This window comes from Sorex fumeus, unplaced genomic scaffold, assembly GCF_029834395.1.
Source record: "Sorex fumeus unplaced genomic scaffold, SorFum_2.1 ptg000187l, whole genome shotgun sequence".
NCBI lineage: Eukaryota > Metazoa > Chordata > Mammalia > Eulipotyphla > Soricidae > Sorex > Sorex fumeus.
The window spans coordinates 2,305,966-2,326,639 of NW_026606244.1; the positions used below are offsets into that span (position 1 = coordinate 2,305,966).

Sequence of the window (20,674 nt, forward strand, 5' to 3'; positions counted from 1 at the left end):
GGCTGGGTGACGTGCCCCCCGGGGCCCACCCAGCTACTCTCTGTCCTCCCGTGCACAGGCCCCTGAGGTGATGCCAGCCAGCTGGGTCCCAGGTTACCCCACACGGGTAGCCTACCTGGCAGCGGTGGGAGTACCAGCCCCCGACCAGGTGTGCCCACTTCTGGCTGAAGAGGAGAAGGCATGTGGCTGGCCGGGAAGGAGCCGGTCCAGGCCCTCTGCTCCTCAGTGACCGCTGCCCCCTTTTTCTCTCTCTCCTCCAGGGTTCTCTACGGGAACAAGATCTCTGAGATCCCCAAGGAGCTGTTTAGCGGGCTGGTGTCACTGCAGCTGCTGTGAGTAACGCCACCCTCTGTCTCTCTGGGGCCCTTGGCACAGTCACTTCCTGCCAGCCCACTGGGGTCAGGCCCGCCCGAGGGTTTCTTTGGCCTTGATGCTTAGCAAACCGGGATGGGGGAGCAGTGTTCTCACCAGGGAGCTGGCAGGGGTGATGGGGGTCATTGTGAGTGAATCTACAGGGAAGGTTTCAAGGGATAGGGAGGGACTTGGGGGCTGGGACCAGAACGAGCTGAGAATCCTCCGAGAGGAAGTGAGTCTCGGGGCTTCACTCAGAATCCCAGGAATCCTGCAGAAACTGCTCCCCACGGGCACTGGGTCTTGGTGAGGAGGCGGGTGAAGTCTGAGACGGAAGCATGATCAGTCACCTCCGAGCCACGGCTGCGTGTTGGTCGTCTCGGACTTCGCGCTCTGAGATGATCTGTTTTCACTTATTTCATTTCCATCCTCGGAGCTTAAGTGTTTGAAGGTGACTGAAAGTCTCGCGTGGCGAGGTACAGGAAGGAGTCTTGTTCTGCCCGTGTTTCATGGCTGTGTGATGGGGGACAGTGATCCCCAGCACCTGGGGTCGAGTGTGTGCCCGACCTTGGCGGGAAGGGTGGGCTCCGGGAAGGACCGTCAGGCCACTTAGTCTCAGAGACTCGAGTTCGAGCTCTGTCGTCTAGTCTCAGAGAGATCAGCCATTTGTCCCCAGTCACACAGCAGGATCAGTGTTGACACAGGAGCAGAGCCTGTGGGGTCTGGTGGTTGAGAAGTGCTGGGGGAACGTTTGTAGCCGCGTGCGGCTGGGGCAGGGTTGTGTGCGTGTGTGTATGTTTGTATGCCTGTGTGCAAGAGTGTACGTCGCAGGGTGTACTTGTATATATGTGTGCATTAGGTGTGGGCATGCAGGTGTGTGCTTGTACATATGGGTGTCTGTCTACGCATGTGTGGACATATGTATGTGCTTTTATGTATAGGTGCCCATGTGCTAAGCGCCTGTGTGCATATGTGTAGGCGTGCACTGTGCATGTATTTGTGGACATGTGGGGGGATGTCTTGTGTGATGGGTGTCCATGTATGCCCGTGTACACGTATGCACGTATGTTTGTGTCCATGTGCGCACACACATGTGCCTATATGTTTGGGGCATGTGTGTCCCTATGTGTGCACATGTGTGTGTATATTAATGTGGTTGTGTGTCTGTGTGTCCCTGTGTGTGCACACATGTGAATGTGTATTTATGGGAGTGTGCACCTGTCTGCATGTATTTTTGTGTGTACATGTGTCCCTGTGTGTGCACGTGTATGTATATTTATGTGGTTGTGTGTTTGTGTGCACACATGTGACTGTATATTTATGGGAGTGTGCACCTCTCTGCATGTATATTTGTGTGTACATGTGTCTCTGTGTGTGCACACATGTGTGTATATTTATGTGGGTGTGTGTCAGTGTGTCCCTGTGTGTGCACACATGTGAATGTATATTGATGGGAGTATGCACCTGTCTGCATGTATATTTGTGTTTATATGTGTCCCTGTGTGCACATGTATGCATGGATATTGTGGGCATGTGGGCATGTGCATTCCTATATGTGCACACATGTACATGTATGTCCACGGGGGTTGCACTGTCTCTCTGTGTGCACACTCGTGCATATGGGATTGTGAACATGTGTATCCCTATGTTCAAAGCACACATGTATGTTGTGCTTGTGTATATAGGTGCGTGGGGGGAGGTGCGTGCATGTGTGTGTGCGCATGTGTGTGTGCATGTGAGATCCTAAACCTCAGTGGACCACCAGGGCCTTGAGTTAGGGTCTGTGTAGGGAGTGGGCGCTGGTGTGGGGAAGCCCTGAGTTACAACAGCTGCCAGGAGGCTGGTGAAGTCCAGCTCGTCCCCTGCTGAGAGCAGGCCAAGGATGGCCTTGGCCTTGGGGTCAGTGTGGGGGTGCCGTGTTCCGTGGGTCGGGGTGCATACCCTTCCATGCTATCACTGCTAGCATGGAAACAACCCCGGAGGAGAAGCCCGGGCGTGTGGCGATGCCCTTCCCCACAAGGGGGGATTCTTTCAGTAGTTCAGAGACAATATGGGTCGACGCCCAGCCCCAAGCTGAGAAGAACAGAAATTCACGGGGCATCACGGCCCGCCCCCTACCCCAGGAGAGCCACATCACTTGAATAGCCCCATGGGGAGCAGGTGGAGTTGAGGGGCTGGGAGGTGAAGCCCCTACTTGCCCCGCTCTCCGGAGACGTGGCCTGGCCACGGCGGCCTGGCGCCCCCTGCAGGAAGCAGCCGCCTCTGCCAACTGGCTGGCAGGCTGCTGGGAGGGGAAGGCGGCGTCTCCCTGGGGAGATGGCATCACTCCTCCTTAGCCTGGAGGCTCTCTGATTCCTCTGCGTCATTTCCTCTCCCTGGCCCCAGGGGGCTCCTAGCACCCCTGAGAGTCCTGTTTCCTCTCTCTCCCACCTCGGGCAGCCTTGGGCAGTGTCCACTCAGCAGAGTGTCCCCGCAAGCATGTCGAGCAGCCTGGGTTGCCCTGGCCACTGGCTCCCTTCCCAGCTGTGCCACCAGCAGCCGGCCCTGCCCATCGGTCACTGCTGCCCCTCACTCCTCACTGACCAGTCCCCCCCCCACAGTCTCCAGCAGAGACCGTTCAAGTCCTGGGCTCCTGGAAGGAGCGGCACAAACACACCCCCGTCCTTTATTCCAAAGCTCCTTCGTTCTGTCCACGCCGGACAGGGAGTTCCCACCATCCACCTCTGTTTTTTCTTCTCTCTTTTGCGTGTATTGGGTTTTGTTTGGTTGGTTGGTTTTTGTTTGGTTTTGTTTTGTTTGCTTTGAGGCTACAGCCGGTGATGCTCAGGGCTGAGTCCGGCTCTGCACTCAGGAATTACTCCTGGTAGAGTTTAGAGGACCCTGTGGAGTGCCAGGCATCGAACCCGGGTCCATTGTGTGCAAGGCCAGCACCCTCTTCTCTGTATTTTTTTTTTTTTGCTTTTTGGGTCATACCCAGTGATGCTCAAGGGTTACTCCTGGCTCTGCACTCAGGAATTACTCCTGGCGGTGCTCGGGGAACCCTATGGAATGCTGGGAATCGAACCCGGGTCAGCTGTGTGCAAGGCAAACGCCCTACCTGCTGTGCTATCGCTCCAGCCTCAGTGGCCTCTTTTTTTTTAACCCACCCAACTACAATGGCCTTTAGCATCTTCCTCCCATGCCCCAGAGGGGTGAGGTGTGTGTGTGTGTGTGTGTGTGTGTGTGTGTGCCTAGTGGGTATGGGTGCCCATGTGCACACATGTTCATGTAGATTTGGGCTGGGGAAGGAGGGGGCATGTGTGTGGGTATGTGTGAGCTGAACCCAGGCCCAAGGTCTGGAAGGAAGTACCCCTGGGGACAGCTCGGAATCCTGGGTGAGGACGGGCTGGGGTGAGGGGCCCAGGGGGAATGTGCCCCGCGTTAGGGCCAGGAACAGCGGGGGTCTCGGGGAAGCCCCTGGTGCTCTTTGCCACAGGGTCCGTCGTCCGCTCTCTGGGATCAGGGGGAGGATGTCACGGCTCCTTCCTGGTCCCCTGCCCACTGCATGTGGCCCTCACACCCGGCATCTTGTAGAGCACCAGGAAGCACCCCCAAAGCAAGGAGGGGGGCACTGTGTTTCTCTGGCCAGCGCACCCTGCTGTCGGCAGCTGCGGGCTGTGGGTCCCCGAGAGGAGGTGTGGGGTGCGGTGTGGAGGGCCACCCAGAGGCCCTGTAGCATCCCAGCCTCCACCAGCTGACTGGGGAAGGAGGGGGCCCAGAGTCACGTCCACTGGGGTCAGCCCTCCCCCATCAGCTGGTGTCTGATACTCCCCACTGCGGGGCCACTGGCTTCTCTCCAGCATCGGAGAGAGCAGGAGGGATCCGTGAGCACTGTGAAACGTGGCCGACTGCGTGTTGGTGATGGGCCCCAGCCAACTGCACGGGCCTTGATGGTGCTACAACTCTGGAAACTGTGTCGAAAATTAGGGGTGGAGGTGAATGTGTTTGTGTAGTAGAGAATGTGAATCTGTCTGAGTCGGAGTAGTGTATGTTTGAGTGTGTGTGTGTGTGTGTGTGTGTGTGTGTGTCAAGTAGAAGTTTGTATATGTGAGTGAAAGTGTATGTATGAGGTGGAAGTGTGTGTATGGGAGAATATGAGTGTGTCTGCGTGTGTATCTGTCTGTCTGAGTTTGTGTATGTGTGTGAGAGAGTGGAAGTGTGTGTATGAAGGAATGTAAGTGTGTGTGAGAGAATGTGAGTGTTCTGTGTGTGTGTGAATGTATGAGAGACTGTGAGAGTGGAAGTGTGTGTATGAGAGAATGTGTGTCTGAGAGTGTGTGTGTCTGAGTGTATGTTTGATGGTGTGTGTCTGAGTTTGTGTATGTGTGAGAGAATGGAATTATATGTCTGAGGGAATGTAAGTGTGTGTCAGAGAATGTGAGTGCTTTGTGTGTGTGAGTGTGTGAGAGACTGAAAGTGGAAGTTTGTGTATGAGAGAATGTGTATCTGAGCGTTTGTGTGTGTGTCTGAGTATATGTCTGATGGTGTGTGTCTGAGTTTTTGTATGTGTGTGAGAGAGTGGAAGTGTGTATATGAGTTAATGTAAGTGTGTTTACGGAGAATGTGTGCCTGAGTCTGAGTGTGTATATGTGTGTGAGAGTGAGAGAGTAGAAGTATATCTGAGGGAGTGTATGTGTGTGAGAAGATGTATGTGTGAGACTGTGTATGAGAGAGCAGAAGCTGTGTGTGTGTGAGAGGCTACATATGTGAGAGTGTGTATGTAAGATAGTAGAAGTGTGTGTGAGGGACTGTATGTGTGTGAGAAGATTGTGTGAGACAGTTTGTATATGAGAGTGGAAGCGTGTATATGAGGGACTGAAGTGTGTGTATGAGGGAATGTATGTGTGTGTGAGAGTATGTGTGTGGGGGACAGTGTGTATATGAGAGAGTGGAAATGTGTGTATGAGCGACTATAAGTGTGTGTATGAGGGACTGTAAGTGTGTGTATGAAGGAATGTATGTGTGAGTGAGGGGATGTATGTGTGTGTATGAGAGAATGCATGTATGAGGGAATGTTTTTGTGTGTGTGAGGGAATATATGTGTGTATGAGGGAATATGTGTGTGAGGGAATGTATGTGTGTGTGAGGGAATGTTTGTGTGTGTGTGAGGGAATGTATGTGTGTGTATGTGGGAATGTATGTGTGTGTGAGGAAATATATGTGTTTGTATGAGAGAATGTTTGTGTGTGGGGGAATGTGTGTGTGAGAGGGGATGTATGTGTGTGAGAGGAAGTGTGTGGGGGGCAGTGTGATTATGAAAGAATGGAAGTATATATGTGAGGGACTGTATGTATGAGTGAGAGGATGTGTGTGGGGAACAGTTTGTATATGAGAGAGTGGAAGTGATGGTGGTGGTAGTGTGTGTGTGTGTGTGTGTGTGTGTATTTGTGCATGTGTGTGAGGGAGAGCCACTGCGCATGCACACATGCCTCTCATTAGATGACGTCTTTCCAGAGGGGGACCTCTGGCTTGGATCTGATTTCCAGGGGAGTCTGGCTTGGGGCTCCACAGCCAAGCCTTTGCCTTACACGTGAGACTCTGTGGGTTCGACCCCAGAACCACAAAAATAAATCGAGTGCAGATTGTCCACAGGAAGTGCTCTGACAGCACTGTTATGGAGTTTTCTTTCTTTTGTTTTGGTTTGGTTTGGGGCCACACCCAGAGATGCTCAGTAATCACTCCTGGCCCTGTACTCAGGAATCACTCCTGGTGGTGCTCAGGGGAATCCTATGGGATGTCAGGGATAGAACCTGGGTCGGACACATGCAAGGCAAATGCCCACCCCCTGTACTATCACTCCGGCCCCTGTAAGCAGTTTTCCAGGAGACCCCTGTCTCATGACTTTTCTCTCGACTCCCGGAAGCGATGCTTCCTCAAGCCGAGAATGAAGTTCCTAAGGACGCATTTCGGGTGTGCCCTCCTCTCTCCCCCCACAACACACACACACACACACACACACACACACACACACACACACCCCTGAGCATGGGGCCCCCAGAAGGCTCCGGTGTTAGGCGTCACGTGCCCCTGCCAGACACGCTAGGGGTCGCACAAATGCCGGTGCCTCTCACGCGCACTCCCTGTGAGAAGGGATGAGACTGAGGGGAATGGGGGAGGGGGGCCAGGGGGACAACAAGGCATGGCCAGTCACCAGGTCTGCTTGCTTGCAGCCTCCTGAACGCCAACAAGATCAACTGCCTTCGTGTGAGCACCTTCCAGGACCTGCGCAGCCTCAGTCTGCTGTCCCTGTACGACAACAAGCTGCAGACCATCAGCAAGGGGCTCTTCGCCCCGCTGCAGGCCATCCAGACCCTGTGAGTAGGCCGCGGGCAGCCCCCAGACCCCAGAACCCCCTGGAACGAGTCTAGGGAGTATGAGGAGAGAAGACAAGGACAGGGGGTCCCTCCCATGGCGTTTCTAGACCCCGAGACCTCATTGAAACCTGTTACCTTTATATATATATATATATATATATATATATATATATATATATTGTGGGGGGGGAGTCACACCCGGCGATGCTCAGGGCTGATTCTAGCTCTGCACTCTGGAAAATTACTCCTGGCTGTGCTCGGGGGACCCTATGGGATGCCGGGGACCTAACTCAGGTCAGCTGCCTGCAAGGCAAACGCCCTCCCCGCTGGAGTATCTCTGGCCCCAACCACGTTATCTTTTTTTTTATCTTTTTGGGTCACACCCGGTGATGCACAGGGGTTACTCCTGGCTCTGCACTCAGGAATTACTCCTGGCGGTACTCGGGGGGACCCTATGGGGGCTGGGAATCGAACCCAGGTCGGCTGCATGCAAGGCACACACCCTCCTTGCTGTGCTATCACTCCAGCCCCCTGTTATCTTTATCCCCACCCCACCCCCATTCCTGCAGCGGAAGCCACAGCCCAGAGAGGCCCAGGGCTGCACAGCGAGGGAGAGAGCTGAGGTGCGTCCCGGCAGGCTCCTGAGCTGCCCACTGAGCCCCTGTCCTCTGGGCTGAGCGCCACCCGGGCCCTCCTCAGCCCCCAGGTGCATATGCACACACAAGCCCATGTTACTGCACGGTAGTCCCAGCAGTGAGTCCAGGGCACCCGGCTCAGTCACTGGCGTACGGGGCACCAGCCAAGGGGCTCCCAGGGATCAGAGCTGGCTGGGATTCGTGGGAGCCGCGTCCTGCCACATGTGGGCCCGGGGTGTCCACTGCTGCTGAGGTGCATGTCCCTGGGCTCGGAGAAATGAAGGTGGCCGAGCACCCTGGGCACAGGGCACAAGCCGGGGCCTTGCTTTGCAGTTGCATGGAATTGGAATACAGGTCCAGGGTCTGGAGCCATAGGACTGCGGGGAGGGCACGGGCTTTGCAACCGGCCAACTTAGTTTCTATCCACGGCATCCCCAGTGGGTTTCCCCAGCACCACCGGGAGGGACCCCTGAGTGCAGAGCCAGGGGTCGGTCCTGAGCATCGCCAGGTGTGGCCCCCGAACACAAAAAAGTTAACAAAATGGGTAGAGACGGGAGTTGTGGGGACTGTGCTGGGAACAGCTTGGCGTGCACACACGCACATGCACATACACAGACACACACTCACACATGCGCACGCACATGCGCACACACGTGCACATGCAAACACACGTGTCCACACACACATGCATATGCACACACATGTGCACACACAAGCACACATGTGCGCACACACATGCATATGCACACACAAGCGCATACATGCGTGCATGCACACACAGACATGCGTGCACGCCTGCACACACATGCATGCACACATGCGCACATATGCATAGACACACAGATGCACACACATGCACAGATGTGCACACATACACGCACACATATGCACACGCATGCACACACGCATGCATGCACACACGTGCACATGCACACACGCATATACAGAGTGTGCACGCACACACATGCACACACGCACGCACATACACGCACATGCACGTATGCACATATGCACACACATGCACATGCGTGTACACACGCATGCATGCACACGCACACACACACACCAACTGGTCCTGGCCATCAGAGGGTCCAGTTCCCTCGCTGAGACCCATCTGCAAGGTAAAGGGTGCCGGGGCCATGGGGGGCGGGGGTAGGGGGGTGGACGTCTATCTCTGAACCGCCCAGATGCCGTCCCCGGCCGGGCAGGGCCATGTGTACACCCTCTAGGCTGCATCCCCCTCACCCCTCACTGCCTCGTCCCTCCCGCAGCCACCTGGCCCAGAACCCGTTCGTGTGCGACTGTCACCTGAAGTGGCTGGCCGAGTTCCTCCAGGACAACCCCATCGAGACGAGCGGCGCCCGCTGCAGCGGCCCCCGCCGCCTGGCCAACAAGCGCATCGGCCAGATCAAGAGCAAGAAGTTCCGCTGCTCAGGTAAAGCCGCCATCCAAGGCTGCTCCGGGCGGGCTGACGCCCTCCCCGCCCCTGCCACCCGCCACCCCCCACTCCCCAGAGGGCCCCTAATCCAATCTGGAGGAGGCAGGCGCTGGGATGGCTCCCGGGATGCTGCTTTGCAAATTAAATTGGGGAAATTCAGTTAGCCCTGCAGAAAACCAATTACCTGATGGATTTTAACTCTCTCTCTCTCTTACACACACACACACACACACACACACACACATACACACACACAGCTGCACGCTCAACCCCAGCCTCACTCTGGGCTGAGCTGAAGCCCCAGCCACCTGCCCACCCCCTCCCCCAAGATCCCCCTCACTCACCCCTGTCCGCCTCGCAAGGCTGCTGTCCCTTCAACATTCTGCTTCCCAGAGTGATGACAGAGGAAGAAACGGACGGCCTAGTCCTGGGAGTGGGGGTAAGGGCGAGGTGAGGGGTCCTGCATCCCCCTTCTGAGCCCCCTTCCCCCCAGAGCACAGAGCATTTCAGGGTTCAGCCTCGCCTGCAGGGGGCGCTCTTCAATGGTGGGGGGAAAAAAGCCAGACACACACACTGGGGCAACACGCTGCCGTCCACTCCCCAGAGCACCACCCCCCTGCCCGCCACCACGTCCAGGCAGGACACGGTGGGAGGCGGCAAAGGGGGGGACCCCTCGGAAACAGAAGTCCCTGTCCCTCCCGGCCTGCCGATGTCCAGGTGCTTCCAAGCGGCTTGCCACTGGGGGAAACGCTCCCATTAGCTTCGTGGGCCTCATGGTGGGAGATTGATGGAGGGGCCGGGGACAGGGTCCGGGCAGTCCGACCAAGCCCCACATGCTGCGTGTCATCGACAAGACCCCCCCCACCCCAACCCCTCCGCTGCCTGTCCCCAGAACACGCCCCTTCGTCAGTCCCCTTTGTCCTGGGGAGCGGGCCAGCACAGGCCTCGGACCCGCACGAGACCAGCAGTCATAGACTGGTGGCAGCAGGTGCACTGTGCCCGCTGTGGCCACCCCTCCCCGGGCCCCGGCCACACCCTCCTGCCCCCAGCACTCCAGGGAAAGGACCGTTTCCAGAGCCGACTTTGGGCTGGGCATTTCTGGACGTTTTGGGGCAGGGCCATGCCGGGGACACCCCGTGTGGGACACCAGGGAAGGGAGCACATCTGCCCCGGAGTGCGTCCTTCTGTCCTTCCGGCCAGCCTTGGCTCTCTCTCTTGCCCGTGGTACTGGGACACAGGCTGGAGACAGAGGAGAAGGTTTGCGGGAGGGGGCCTTTCCGGCTGGGGTCTGTCCGGCTCTTGGGCCCAGATGGATGTCCAGGCCCTGCAGGAGGAGTGGCATAGACACAGCCCCCGCCCCGTTTTAAAATGACCATGGGTGTGGGGGCCCACCCAGGGTGCGGGCCAGAACCAAGTGGGAGACAGAGCACCCAGCCGGAAGCCCTTTCCCAGGGGGCAGCTCCGCCTCCCACCCCCTGTGCTTGGGGTCTCTGAGCAGCTTCCCCCAAGCGGGCAAGCCGCCAAAGAAGGCTCTGCTCTAGTGCGGGGTGGGAGGGGGGCACGGGCTCCTCGGAGCAGCCTGGGGTGAGGTGCTGTGTTCTAGAACAATCCAAGCCGGAAGAGTTCTGGTGAGGGAGGAACCCCCACCCCCCAATCTGTAGAGAGCCTGGGGCCACACCTGCTCAGGCCTTGCCGGGGTGATAGAGAAGCCAGCTGGGAGTTTTCTGGAAGGCGAGGAGGAGGAGGAGGAGGAGGAGGAGGAGGAGGAGGAGGAGGAGGAGGAGGAGGAAGGGGAAGGGAGAGGAGGAGGAGGAAGGAAGGAAGGAAGAGGAGAAAAAAGGAGAAGAAAGAGAAGAGGAGGAGGAAGGAGGAGGAGAAGGCAGTGATGAAGAAAGAGGAGGAGGGGGAAGGAGGAAGGAAGAAGAGGAAAAAGAAGAGGAGGAGGAAGGAGGAGGGAGAGGAGGAGGAGGAGGAGGAGGAAGGAGGAGGAGGAGGAGCGGTGACATGGCCCTGTTCTAACAGAGAGTAACTCCGTGTGTCACCCTTCCCTCAAGGCCACCCCGCCCCCGCCTGGAAAGACCCCTGACAGACCCAGGAGGCAATCTGCGGGCAGGGCAGAGGGACATCTGCTCTCCCAGCTGTCCCCCTGGGCTTGGAGGCTCTTGGCCACCCGCTCAGAGAGGCCCCATCTGACGGACCTGACATCTGTCATTGCCCCCCTTCTCTGGGGAGCTGGGGAGGGGCAGACGGAGGGGGAGGAGGGGGATGGCCCAGCCCGGGTGCAGGTGTGGAGGGAGACGAAGCAGAGATCTACTTTGCGGGGAGTGCCGGACACCACAAAAGTGGCCATTGGGGCTGGAGCGATAGCACAGCGGGGAGGGCGTTTGCGTTGCACGGAGCCGACCCGGGTTCGATTCCCAGCACCCCATAGGGTCCCCCGAGCACCACCAGGAGTCATTCCTGAGTGCAGAGCCAGGAGTAACCTCTGTGCATCGTCGGGTGTGACCCCAAAAAGCAAAAAAAATAATAGTGGCCATGAGGGTGGGGTGGGGGTGGGGTACAGAGGGGAGGGAGGGAGATCCCCCCCAGGGAGGCACGGGTGGGCTGAGGGGAGGTGGATGGGGCCACGTATTTACCCATGCAGACTCAGTCTGGCTGTTGCTGAAAGTGATGCCCCCCCCCCAAGTGCTGTTCACATGGGACTTTTTGTCTTACTCCTAAGCAATTTCCAGTCCTGGGCCTGGAACCATAGCACAGCGGGGAGGGCATTTGCCTTGCACGCGGCCGACCCGGGTTCAATTCCCAGCATCTCATATGGTGCGAGTACCGCCAGGAGTAATTCCTGAGTGCAGAGCCAGGAGTAACCCCTGAGCATCACCAGGTGTGATCCGAAAAGAAAAAAGACGTTTCCAGATTTCCAGCCCCCCACCTTTTTTTTTGGCTCAGGGCTTACTTCTTCCCGGCTCTGCACTCAGGGGCCCCTTCTGACTCAGGCCTCAGGGGGCCCCTCTGGAATGCCAGGGGTGGAACCTGGTTTGACTGCACGCAAGGCAAGCGCCCTCCCCGCCATCCTATCCCTCCATCTGGCTCTTTCCTTAAAAGGACGGAGCCCCAAGTGCAGTTTGCGGGGGAGGGGGCTCTTATACCCGAGTTAGAGGCTTCTGGAGTGGGGGGCAGGGGTCCACCAACACATGTACCATGCGCAGTGATCGGGAACGTACGCCATCCGTGGTCCGGGCCATTGGTGGCCAGCTCCGCCCACAGAGGTCCAGCCCGTTTCTGTCCATCCATTCCTGTCTTCACTCGCGCTCTAGGGCCTGTGGGTCCTTGTGTGGCCCCTGAGGGGCTCCCTTGGGATGCCCACTTCCCCACAGAGCTGAGAGCCTTAGCCACTGGCCTCCGTCCCACCACTGTGCACGGTCCGTGGGAAAGACCTGGGGTGGCTTGCTCCCTGCTCCCCGGGGAGGGGAGGGGACCCCAAGGGGAAAGGAACCTCTTCAAGATCTCTCGGGTGGGGGGGGGCACGGAGGGGTGTCCAGGCGGCGGAGAGACGGAAGAGGCCCCCACTCCAACGTGGGTGTAGGAGGGACCCCCCAGGCCTGCCACCCGGTCACACACATGCTCAGCTCCCCTTGGTCAGGGGCGAGATGGCAGCGAGGGTCCACGTGGGGCAGGGGTGACGGCGACTCCAGGATGACAGACCCCCCTGGGCGCTGTCGCAGAGCAGAAACGCATCAGCTCCCCCAATACTGGGAGCAAAGACGGGGGCTCTGGCACAGGGGGCGGGGGGGGCGGGTATGGGGGTGCTCAGAGCTGAGACGGGGGGCTCTGAGCCACAGGGAACTTCCCGCCCCCTCCCACAGCTGGGGTGACCCCTGGGCGCTTGGCCCCCACCGTGCCTGTAGAGAGCCACTGTAGGGCCACTCTGCCTATCAGAGTTGGGGGGCTGGGAAGCCCCCCTCAGCTGGGTGACCCCAACAAGTAGCTCCCATTGGAATTTTTTTTTCTTTTTCAGGCCTTTGTTTTTTGTTTTTTTTTTCTTTTTGTGGGGGGGCATGTTGGGATCACACCCGGCGATGCTCAGGGGTTCTTCCTGGCTCTGCACTCAGGAACCCGCCCCCCAGCAGTGCTCGGGGGACCCTATGGGATGCTGGGGATCGAACCCAGGTCGGCATCGTGCAAGTTGAACGTCCTATCGCTCGCTCTGGCCCCCGGGGTCCCCTTGGGGAGGGTCTGGGCCGTGCCCTGAGTGCGGGGATGCCCTGCAGACTCTCCCACCCTGCGCCCCCTCCTGAGTCTGGGCGGGCCAGGGGAGGGGACCGGGCAGGCGCTGGGGCGACTGTCTCGGGAGGGGCGCGACCCCCGCAGGCCCCCCGCCCCCGCCCCGGCTGCCGCTTCTCCACGCTGCTTCCCCTCTCTCTCTCTCTCTCTCTCTCCCTGTCTCTCTCTCTGTCTCTCTCCTCCCCGGCCTTGACTCTTGACTCTCGCCGGCCGCCTGGCCGCGGCGCTTTCCCTTGTGCTTGATCTAACCATGTGGTGGAACGATGCAAACGGAACATGGTTCTGTCAAGCACCGCGGAAAGCTCCGCGCTCTCCTGCAGCATGGCCGCCGCCGCTGGACGCCTCTTCTCTGCTCCGGACCGCCTCGGCCCACCTCTGCCGCGCCCGGGCCTGGAGGGGTCCCGCCGCCGCCCCCCGCCCCGCCAGGACCCACACCACAGAGGGACCCGCACACACGCACGCACATCAGGATCCATACCACAGAGGGACACACACACACCAGGATGCACACTACAAAGGGGACCCGCGCGTGCACGCGCACACACACACACACACACACCAGGATCCACGCCACAGAGGAACACACGTACACACATACACCAGGATCCACGCTACAGAGGGACACGCACACACACGCACGCACACACACACACACCAGGATCCACGCCACAGAGGGACACACGTACACACATACACCAGGATCCACGCTACAGAGGGACACGCACACACACGCACACACATACACACACACACACACCAGGATCCATACTACAGAGGAATGCAATACACACACCAGGATCCACACTACAGAGAGGACCCACACACACACACACACACACACACACACACCAGGATCCACGCCACAGAGGGACACACGTACACACATACACCAGGATCCACACTACAGAGGGACACGCACACACACGCACACACATACACACACACACCAGGATCCATACTACAGGGGAACACAATATACACACCAGGATCCACACTACAGAGGGGACCCCCCCACACACACACACACATACACATAAGATCCACACCGCAGAGGGAGACACACACACACACACACCAGGATCCACACTACAGAGGGGACCCCTCCGCGCAGACACACACACACACGAGATCCACACCACAGAGGGACACACACACACCAGGATCCACACTGCAGAGGGGACCCATGCACACACACACACACACACACACACACACACACACACCAGGATGCACACTACAGAGGGACCCGCGCGTGCACATACACACACACACCAGGATCCACACCAGAGGGACACACACACACACACACACACGGGATCCACACCATAGAGGGGCACCCACACACACACGCACGCACACACACAAGCACACACACACACGCACACACACCATGATACACATCACAGAGGGGACCCCCCCAACACACACACGCCAGGACCCACACCACAGAACAGGCTCAGAGAAGCAGTTGGGAGGAACACACACACACACGCACTCACACACGCTCTCACACAAGCACACACCTCCCAGGGGATCTTGGCCCCTGCCTGGGGTCCGTACCCCAGGACCTTGGCGTGTCTTCCTGCACGCAGAGGGCCTTCCGCGTTCAGAGGGCCCCCACTTCCCCTCGGTAGCTCACCCCCAGGAGGACCAGCCCCTCACCCGGCCCCCTTCTGGGAAGCGTCAGGAGCGAGCCTGAGGGTGGGGAGAGGCGGACGGACCGCGGGAGACTAGCCCGTCGCGTTCACGTGAGCAGGGGACCAAAGTGCCAACCCTTGCCTTCCTCGACGCCCCATGGGGTCCTACAGACACTGTCCACAGAGCCCACAAGAGGGAAGGATGCCCCCCTCCCCCGGGAGCCTCCCTCCCGACCTGCTGGTTTCTCGATTAAACCGTCAATGGTCAGGCCTGCTGATCTCGTGGTTTTAACGTCAGCTGGGGCCTCGTGCTGGACACCAGACACGGGGGCCGGTGGGGGTGTCCCACAACACCTGGGGTCACTCCCTCCTCATTCCCGCACCGGCGGGGAGGGGGGACTCAGCCCCCAGCCCAGAACGCTGTAGGCTGGGATGTGACCCAGAGGGCTGACGACCCCTAAGCGCCATCCCCAGCAACTGCTGGGGTTCGCGGGATGAGTCTTTTCCGTAGAAAGAGCAATCGACAGCCAGAATTCTCGGCCGGGGGTCGTAAAACCAAACAGGCTCCAGACTGGAATCAGTAGAAAGAAAAGGGAATGCCTGTTCCAGAGGGGTGTCCCCTTCCGTTCTGAGAGAACGAGGACTGTGGGTACCGGGAGCCTCTGCCAGGAAACATTCTTAGCCCGTTTGGTGTTCCCCGGGTGTGGGGGGTGAGGGGGGGGGCGGGCAGCAACGGCCTCGTAGGACTGGGCAGTGTCCAGGCCCCTCTGAAACTTGCGCCCCCTTGGGGGGCTGCTCTCAGCAGAAATTCTGCCCATGGATAGAGAACTCTGGCCAGCCTCGCTCGCTCGATGTCTCTCTCTCTCCGTCTCTCTCTCTCTCTGTCGCGGTTCTACTCAGCACACTCTGACGGCCTCTTCTCACCCACGTAACTTTCCTTGCAAGCTGATGAACCCCCTGCAAGGCGCCCCCTCCCCGCCTGCCCTAATTCCTCTTTCTGTTATTCCCCCCCCCTGACTCCTCTCACCCCTGCTCACCTTAGGCCAGGGGTTGGGGGCCAGGGCATGCGCGCGCGCGCGCGCGCGCGCACACACACACACACACACACACACACACACACACAGAGTAGCAGCACCATGGCGGGCAGCACACGTGAACAGTCTCTGACTTCGGCTCCACATGCTGGTGACCAAAGGATGAGAGGAGGAAAGCTCTGGGCACACCTCCCCGCCTGCCCACCCCCGCCCCTCTGCCCCGGACCCACCAAACCCCTCTGAACCTCCTGCTTCCGTCCCCTCAGCGACCCCTAAGATGGACACAAGGCAGGGGGGATGTGGGTCTTCTCCGGCTCTGTCTATTAAACTCCTCCGCCATCCTGTGCTGAGTGTCCTCTGTCATCCACTGTCCCGTGGCTCCGAGCTGCCCACGAAGGCTGGGGAGAGGGGCGAGAGAGTGACACCCCCCAGGACATCAGTGCTCCCCAGAGCCAGAAGCAAGGGTCTCGGGGGTGCCCATGACCTTTGCTGGTCCCTCCCAGCAGGCCCCAAAGAGAAGGAGCCAACGTGATCCCACTATCCTTCCTCATCTCCGGCTAAGCATTTCTGGCAGTGACGGATAGGCCTGGAGATGGAAATTGACTTTTAAAGCTCTGGGAACGTTAAGAAAAAAAAAAAAAAAAAGACTTGGGGGCCGTGACGAGCATCGGACAGAGTCATTGGCACAGTGCCGGGATGGAACAGGAAGCGAAGGCGGACACAGCTTCCTCGGGCGCCAGGAGTGGGGGACGGGGCAGGGGGGAACCAGCTCTCGGGACGGAGATTGCCCGCACACCCCGTGTGAAACACATCTGCCTCCCACCTGATAAAGATGATACCCAACCCCTCGCTCTCAGCAGAAACTGCAGCGGAGGTATAGAGTGTGTGTGGGTGTGGGGGGAGAGCTTTGTCCAGTGAATCTAGTTGTAGGATTGGTTCATTAAAGCAGCTCAGCTGCCCACCCCTTCCAGCTCCGCCACAGGCCCGAGGACAAGGGCAGCGCGTTTGAGGGGTGCTGCCTCCAGGAAGCTCTGCTGTGCTCCGAACACCCCTGTACCTCATCACACACGTCCTGTGCGGGGAAGGGGACTCAGAGAGGGACATGTGCCCAGGAAGATGCCCAAGTGACCAGGGCACGTAGGAGGGAGGTGAGGGGATGAGGCGGGGCCCCCTGATACCTGCCTTTCTCGGGGGGGCACCCCTGGGAGCCAAGGCAGGGGGGCTTCCTGCCTTTAGGGAAAGCATCGTCCAGGCCCCCTGCAGGCCCAAGTACAGGGACGGAGGTGGGGTCCAGAAGCACATGTGCAGTCAGGTGGGGGGCCCCCAGGGATGGATAGTCCCCTTGGGTGCGTCCTCCTGCCCCCAGCGGCCTACACTGGTGGCCTCACTCTCCTAGTCCGTTACTAGACACAGAATCACTTCAGGGTAGGGCCAGAGCCACAGGACAGCGGGGAGGGGGCACTTGCCTGGCACGCGGCCAACCCAGGTTCGATCCCCAGCATCCCATAGGGTCCCCCGAGCACCACTAGGAGTGATCCCTGAGTGCAGGGCCAGGAGTCAGCCCTGAGCACCACCAGGTCAAAAGAAAAAAAAATCATTTCAGGGTTGTTGCCAGGATTGAATGAGGGGTGGGGGGATAAGGGGGGGACCCACTCCTCTGAAGTTCAAAGAGGTCGGCCAGTGGTGGTGTGTGTGAGGGAAGGGGGTGCTCAGTAAATACCTACCCCCAGGACGTTTATCCTGTGAAAGCGTCACATGAGAGCCACCCATGCCAGATGTACCACACGGTTCAGGCGTGGCATCACACACACACACACACACACACACACACACAACTCTTGATCCCATTCTAAACACTCAACTCTCTCCGTCTCCTCTGCCTCAGTCTATCCCCCATCCCCACCACCACCCCTGCCTCATGATGGGGGCGGGTTCTCATTTGACTCCGCCTCTTTGGCTCCGCCCTCATCTTACTCTGGCTTCACACCTTGTGGCTCCGCCCTTGGCCACTGGGATCATCCCATTGATGCCAGCCCCTCGCAGGGCATGTAAATTAAGGCACTGGCGGGTGTCGTGATCACAGACAAGGCTGACAGGCCGAGGGCGCCGGCGGGAGATGTTCCTCTCGTGGGGCTTCTATGGCACTTACGACTCCGTGACCCCCTGGCCCGTATGGTCACTGCTGCCCAGCTCAGCCTGGAACAATGCCCACACCCTCAGACCCTTTCTGCTTGCAGGCGGGACCCCACCCCCACCCTATTGTGCCTGAGACAGATGGTAACCCCAGACACCTTTGCTCTTAACTTCATGTCCACGAAATGTGGAGGGGGAGACAGCTAGAGCCACGTCCCTGGCAGCTTCCTTGTTCCCTCTGGTGGGATTGGTGGGCCCATAGAGGGGGCGGGAAGGACCTTTCCCATCGTCCAATCAGCGGACCCTGGGAAGTGGTCCAGCATTTTCACCCAGGCTCTAACTCTCATCTCCCTCACCCCGAGCCTGATTGTCAGATCAGCGCCCCCCCCCCCATCTCCAGGTACCCCACCCTTGCTTGGTCCATAGCTCTGTGGCCTGAAGAGAAATTCCCCTGCAGATGGAATAACTCTGAGCCCTGACTCCTTCCAGCCCCCCAGGGGCGCTCTTGCACAGGGGTTGAATCTGGGTGGTGTCCATCTTCACAGCATTTAAAATTCAAATGAGGGGCCAGAGAGATAGCACTATGGGTAGGGCGCCTGCCTTACACGCGGTTGAGCTGGGTTCGATTCCCAGCACCCCATAAGGTCCCCTGAGACTGCCAGGAGTGATTCCTGAGCACTGTTGGGTGTGACTTCCCAAAAAAAGAACAAAATTCAAATGTGTGGGCCAGAGATGTAGTACAGGTGCTTGGTTTGCCTGTCATCAAGCCAAATCAATCCCAGGCACCACATCTGGGCCCCTAAGCACCATTAGATATATTAAAAATAAAATAAAATGCAGACATTAAAACATTTCATGACCTGTATGTATATATGTTTTTTAAATCTGTTTTTCTTCTTTGGGCTCACCAAGGCTCTGGGGAGCCTCCAGGCTACACCCAGGGATGCTTGGGGGGACCATGTGGGGCCAGGGATCAAACCCAGGCCCCTTCACAAGGGTCCCTTGAGCCAGGACTTTGGGGGACCCCAGAATCAATCCCCATGCACGGTGGCCACAGACCCCCACCCCCCATTCTCTCATCCCTGTTTCCTGCCACCTGGGACCAGTCGCCACATAGCCCTCTTGTGCCAGCCTACCACCTGCCTCTCATTTGGACATGCAGAGGGACATCAACTGGGAGGGAATTGGGTGGACAGGAGGTCAGGACCAAGTGGCCCATGAAAGCTGAGGCCCAGTTCTGCAGCCACATGCCTCCTCCCTCCTGCGGGCTCCCCAGAAAGGACCCCTGAGGACCCCATGTCGTGAGTGACCAGGACTGAGTGGGAGAAAGAGCCTGCCAAGGGGATGGTGGGCCCCACAGGGCGGCACTGTGCCTGTCTAGACACCCTGTTTATTCCCCAGACACACACACACCCACCCACACACACACACACACACACACACACACAGAGAAGCCCCTCTGGCTCCGCCCTCATATGACTCCACCGCTGTGGCTCCGCCCTCATTTGACTCTGTCTCCCTGACTCCGCCCTCATTTGACTCCACCTCCCTGGCTCCACCCTCATTTGACTCCGCCTCCCTGGCTCCGCCTTCATTTGACTCCGCCTCCCTGGCTCCGCCCTCGTCTTACTCTGGCTCCATCTTCATCTGGCTCAGCCCCCTCTGGCCCCGACCCGTCTGGCCCCATCCCCTCTGGACCCGAACTCTCTGGCTCCACCCTCACCTGACTCTGCCCTCTGGCTCCTCCCCCTCTGAACCCGCCCTTCTGGCTCTGCCATCACCTGGCCCCGCCCCATCTGGCTCCGCCCCGCTACATCCTCATCTGGCACTGTCCCCTGCGGCCCCGCCCCCTCCGGCCCCACCCCTCTGGCTCTGCCCTCACCTGGCCCCATCCCATCTGGCCCTGCCCCATGTGGCTCCGCCCCTGGCTCCATCCTCATCTGCCTCCACTCCCTCTGGCCATGCCCCCTCTGGCTCCTCCCTCATTTGACTCCGCCTCTTTGGCTCCGCCCTCATCTTACTCTGACTCCATCCTCATCTGGCTCAGCCCCCTCTGGTCCCGCCCCATCTAGCCCCGCCCCTCTGGCTCCGCCCTCACCTGGCTCCGCCCCCTCTGAACCCGCCCCATCTAGCCTCTCCCCATCTGGCCCTGCCTCATCTGGCTCCGCCCCTGGCTCCATCCTCATCTGGCCCCGCCCCCTCTGACCCCGCCCCCTCTGGCTCCGCCCAGGCTCGGAGGATTACCGCAGCCGCTTCAGCAGCTCGTGCTTCATGGACCTCGTGTGCCCCGAGAAGTGCCGCTGCGAGGGCACCGTCGTGGACTGCTCCAACCAGAAGCTGTCCCGCATCCCCAGCCACCTCCCCGAATACGTCACCGACCTGTAAGTGCGCCCTTCTCCCCGCCCGACTCAGCACCACCTGCCTAGGCGCGGCCCACCCGCCCCCCAGCACCTGCTCAGGCCGACCCCAGCCCCTGCATCTGCCCAAGCAAGGCCCATGCGCGCTGTGGGAGTGGGGGTGGGGGGGACCGCCATGCTCTCCTCCACCCACACCTGCTCAGCGCCGTGGCTGACCCCAGTTCGTTCAGCCTCTGGGGATGTGATGAGGGGATGAGCACGCAAAACCCCCCACCCATGCATTAGGGCCACAACAGCAGCATGTGGGACGTCCGTGTCCCAGGCTCCAGGGCCCAGGCTGTGTCAGGGGACAGCCTGAAACCTCCCAGCAGGGTCCGGCTGACCCTCCCACCCTGGCTCTCCCTCTGCCTGCGACGGGACAGGTCGCTGCTTCTCTCCAACACTCAGACTCAGCG

The 20,674-nt window shown here is 59.1% G+C and overlaps 1 protein-coding gene across 1 annotated transcript in view; it reads left to right on the forward strand.

Moving 5' to 3' along the window:
- SLIT3 (slit guidance ligand 3) overlaps positions 1–20,674 on the forward strand; it is a 514,410-nt gene that overhangs the window by 459,414 nt on the left and 34,322 nt on the right. The window contains exons 12-15 of the mRNA XM_056107963.1: positions 261–332; positions 6,561–6,704; positions 8,611–8,774; positions 20,093–20,243. Of these exons, the coding sequence (XP_055963938.1) occupies positions 261–332; positions 6,561–6,704; positions 8,611–8,774; positions 20,093–20,243 (531 nt within the window). The remainder of the gene's footprint in view (positions 1–260; positions 333–6,560; positions 6,705–8,610; positions 8,775–20,092; positions 20,244–20,674) is intronic.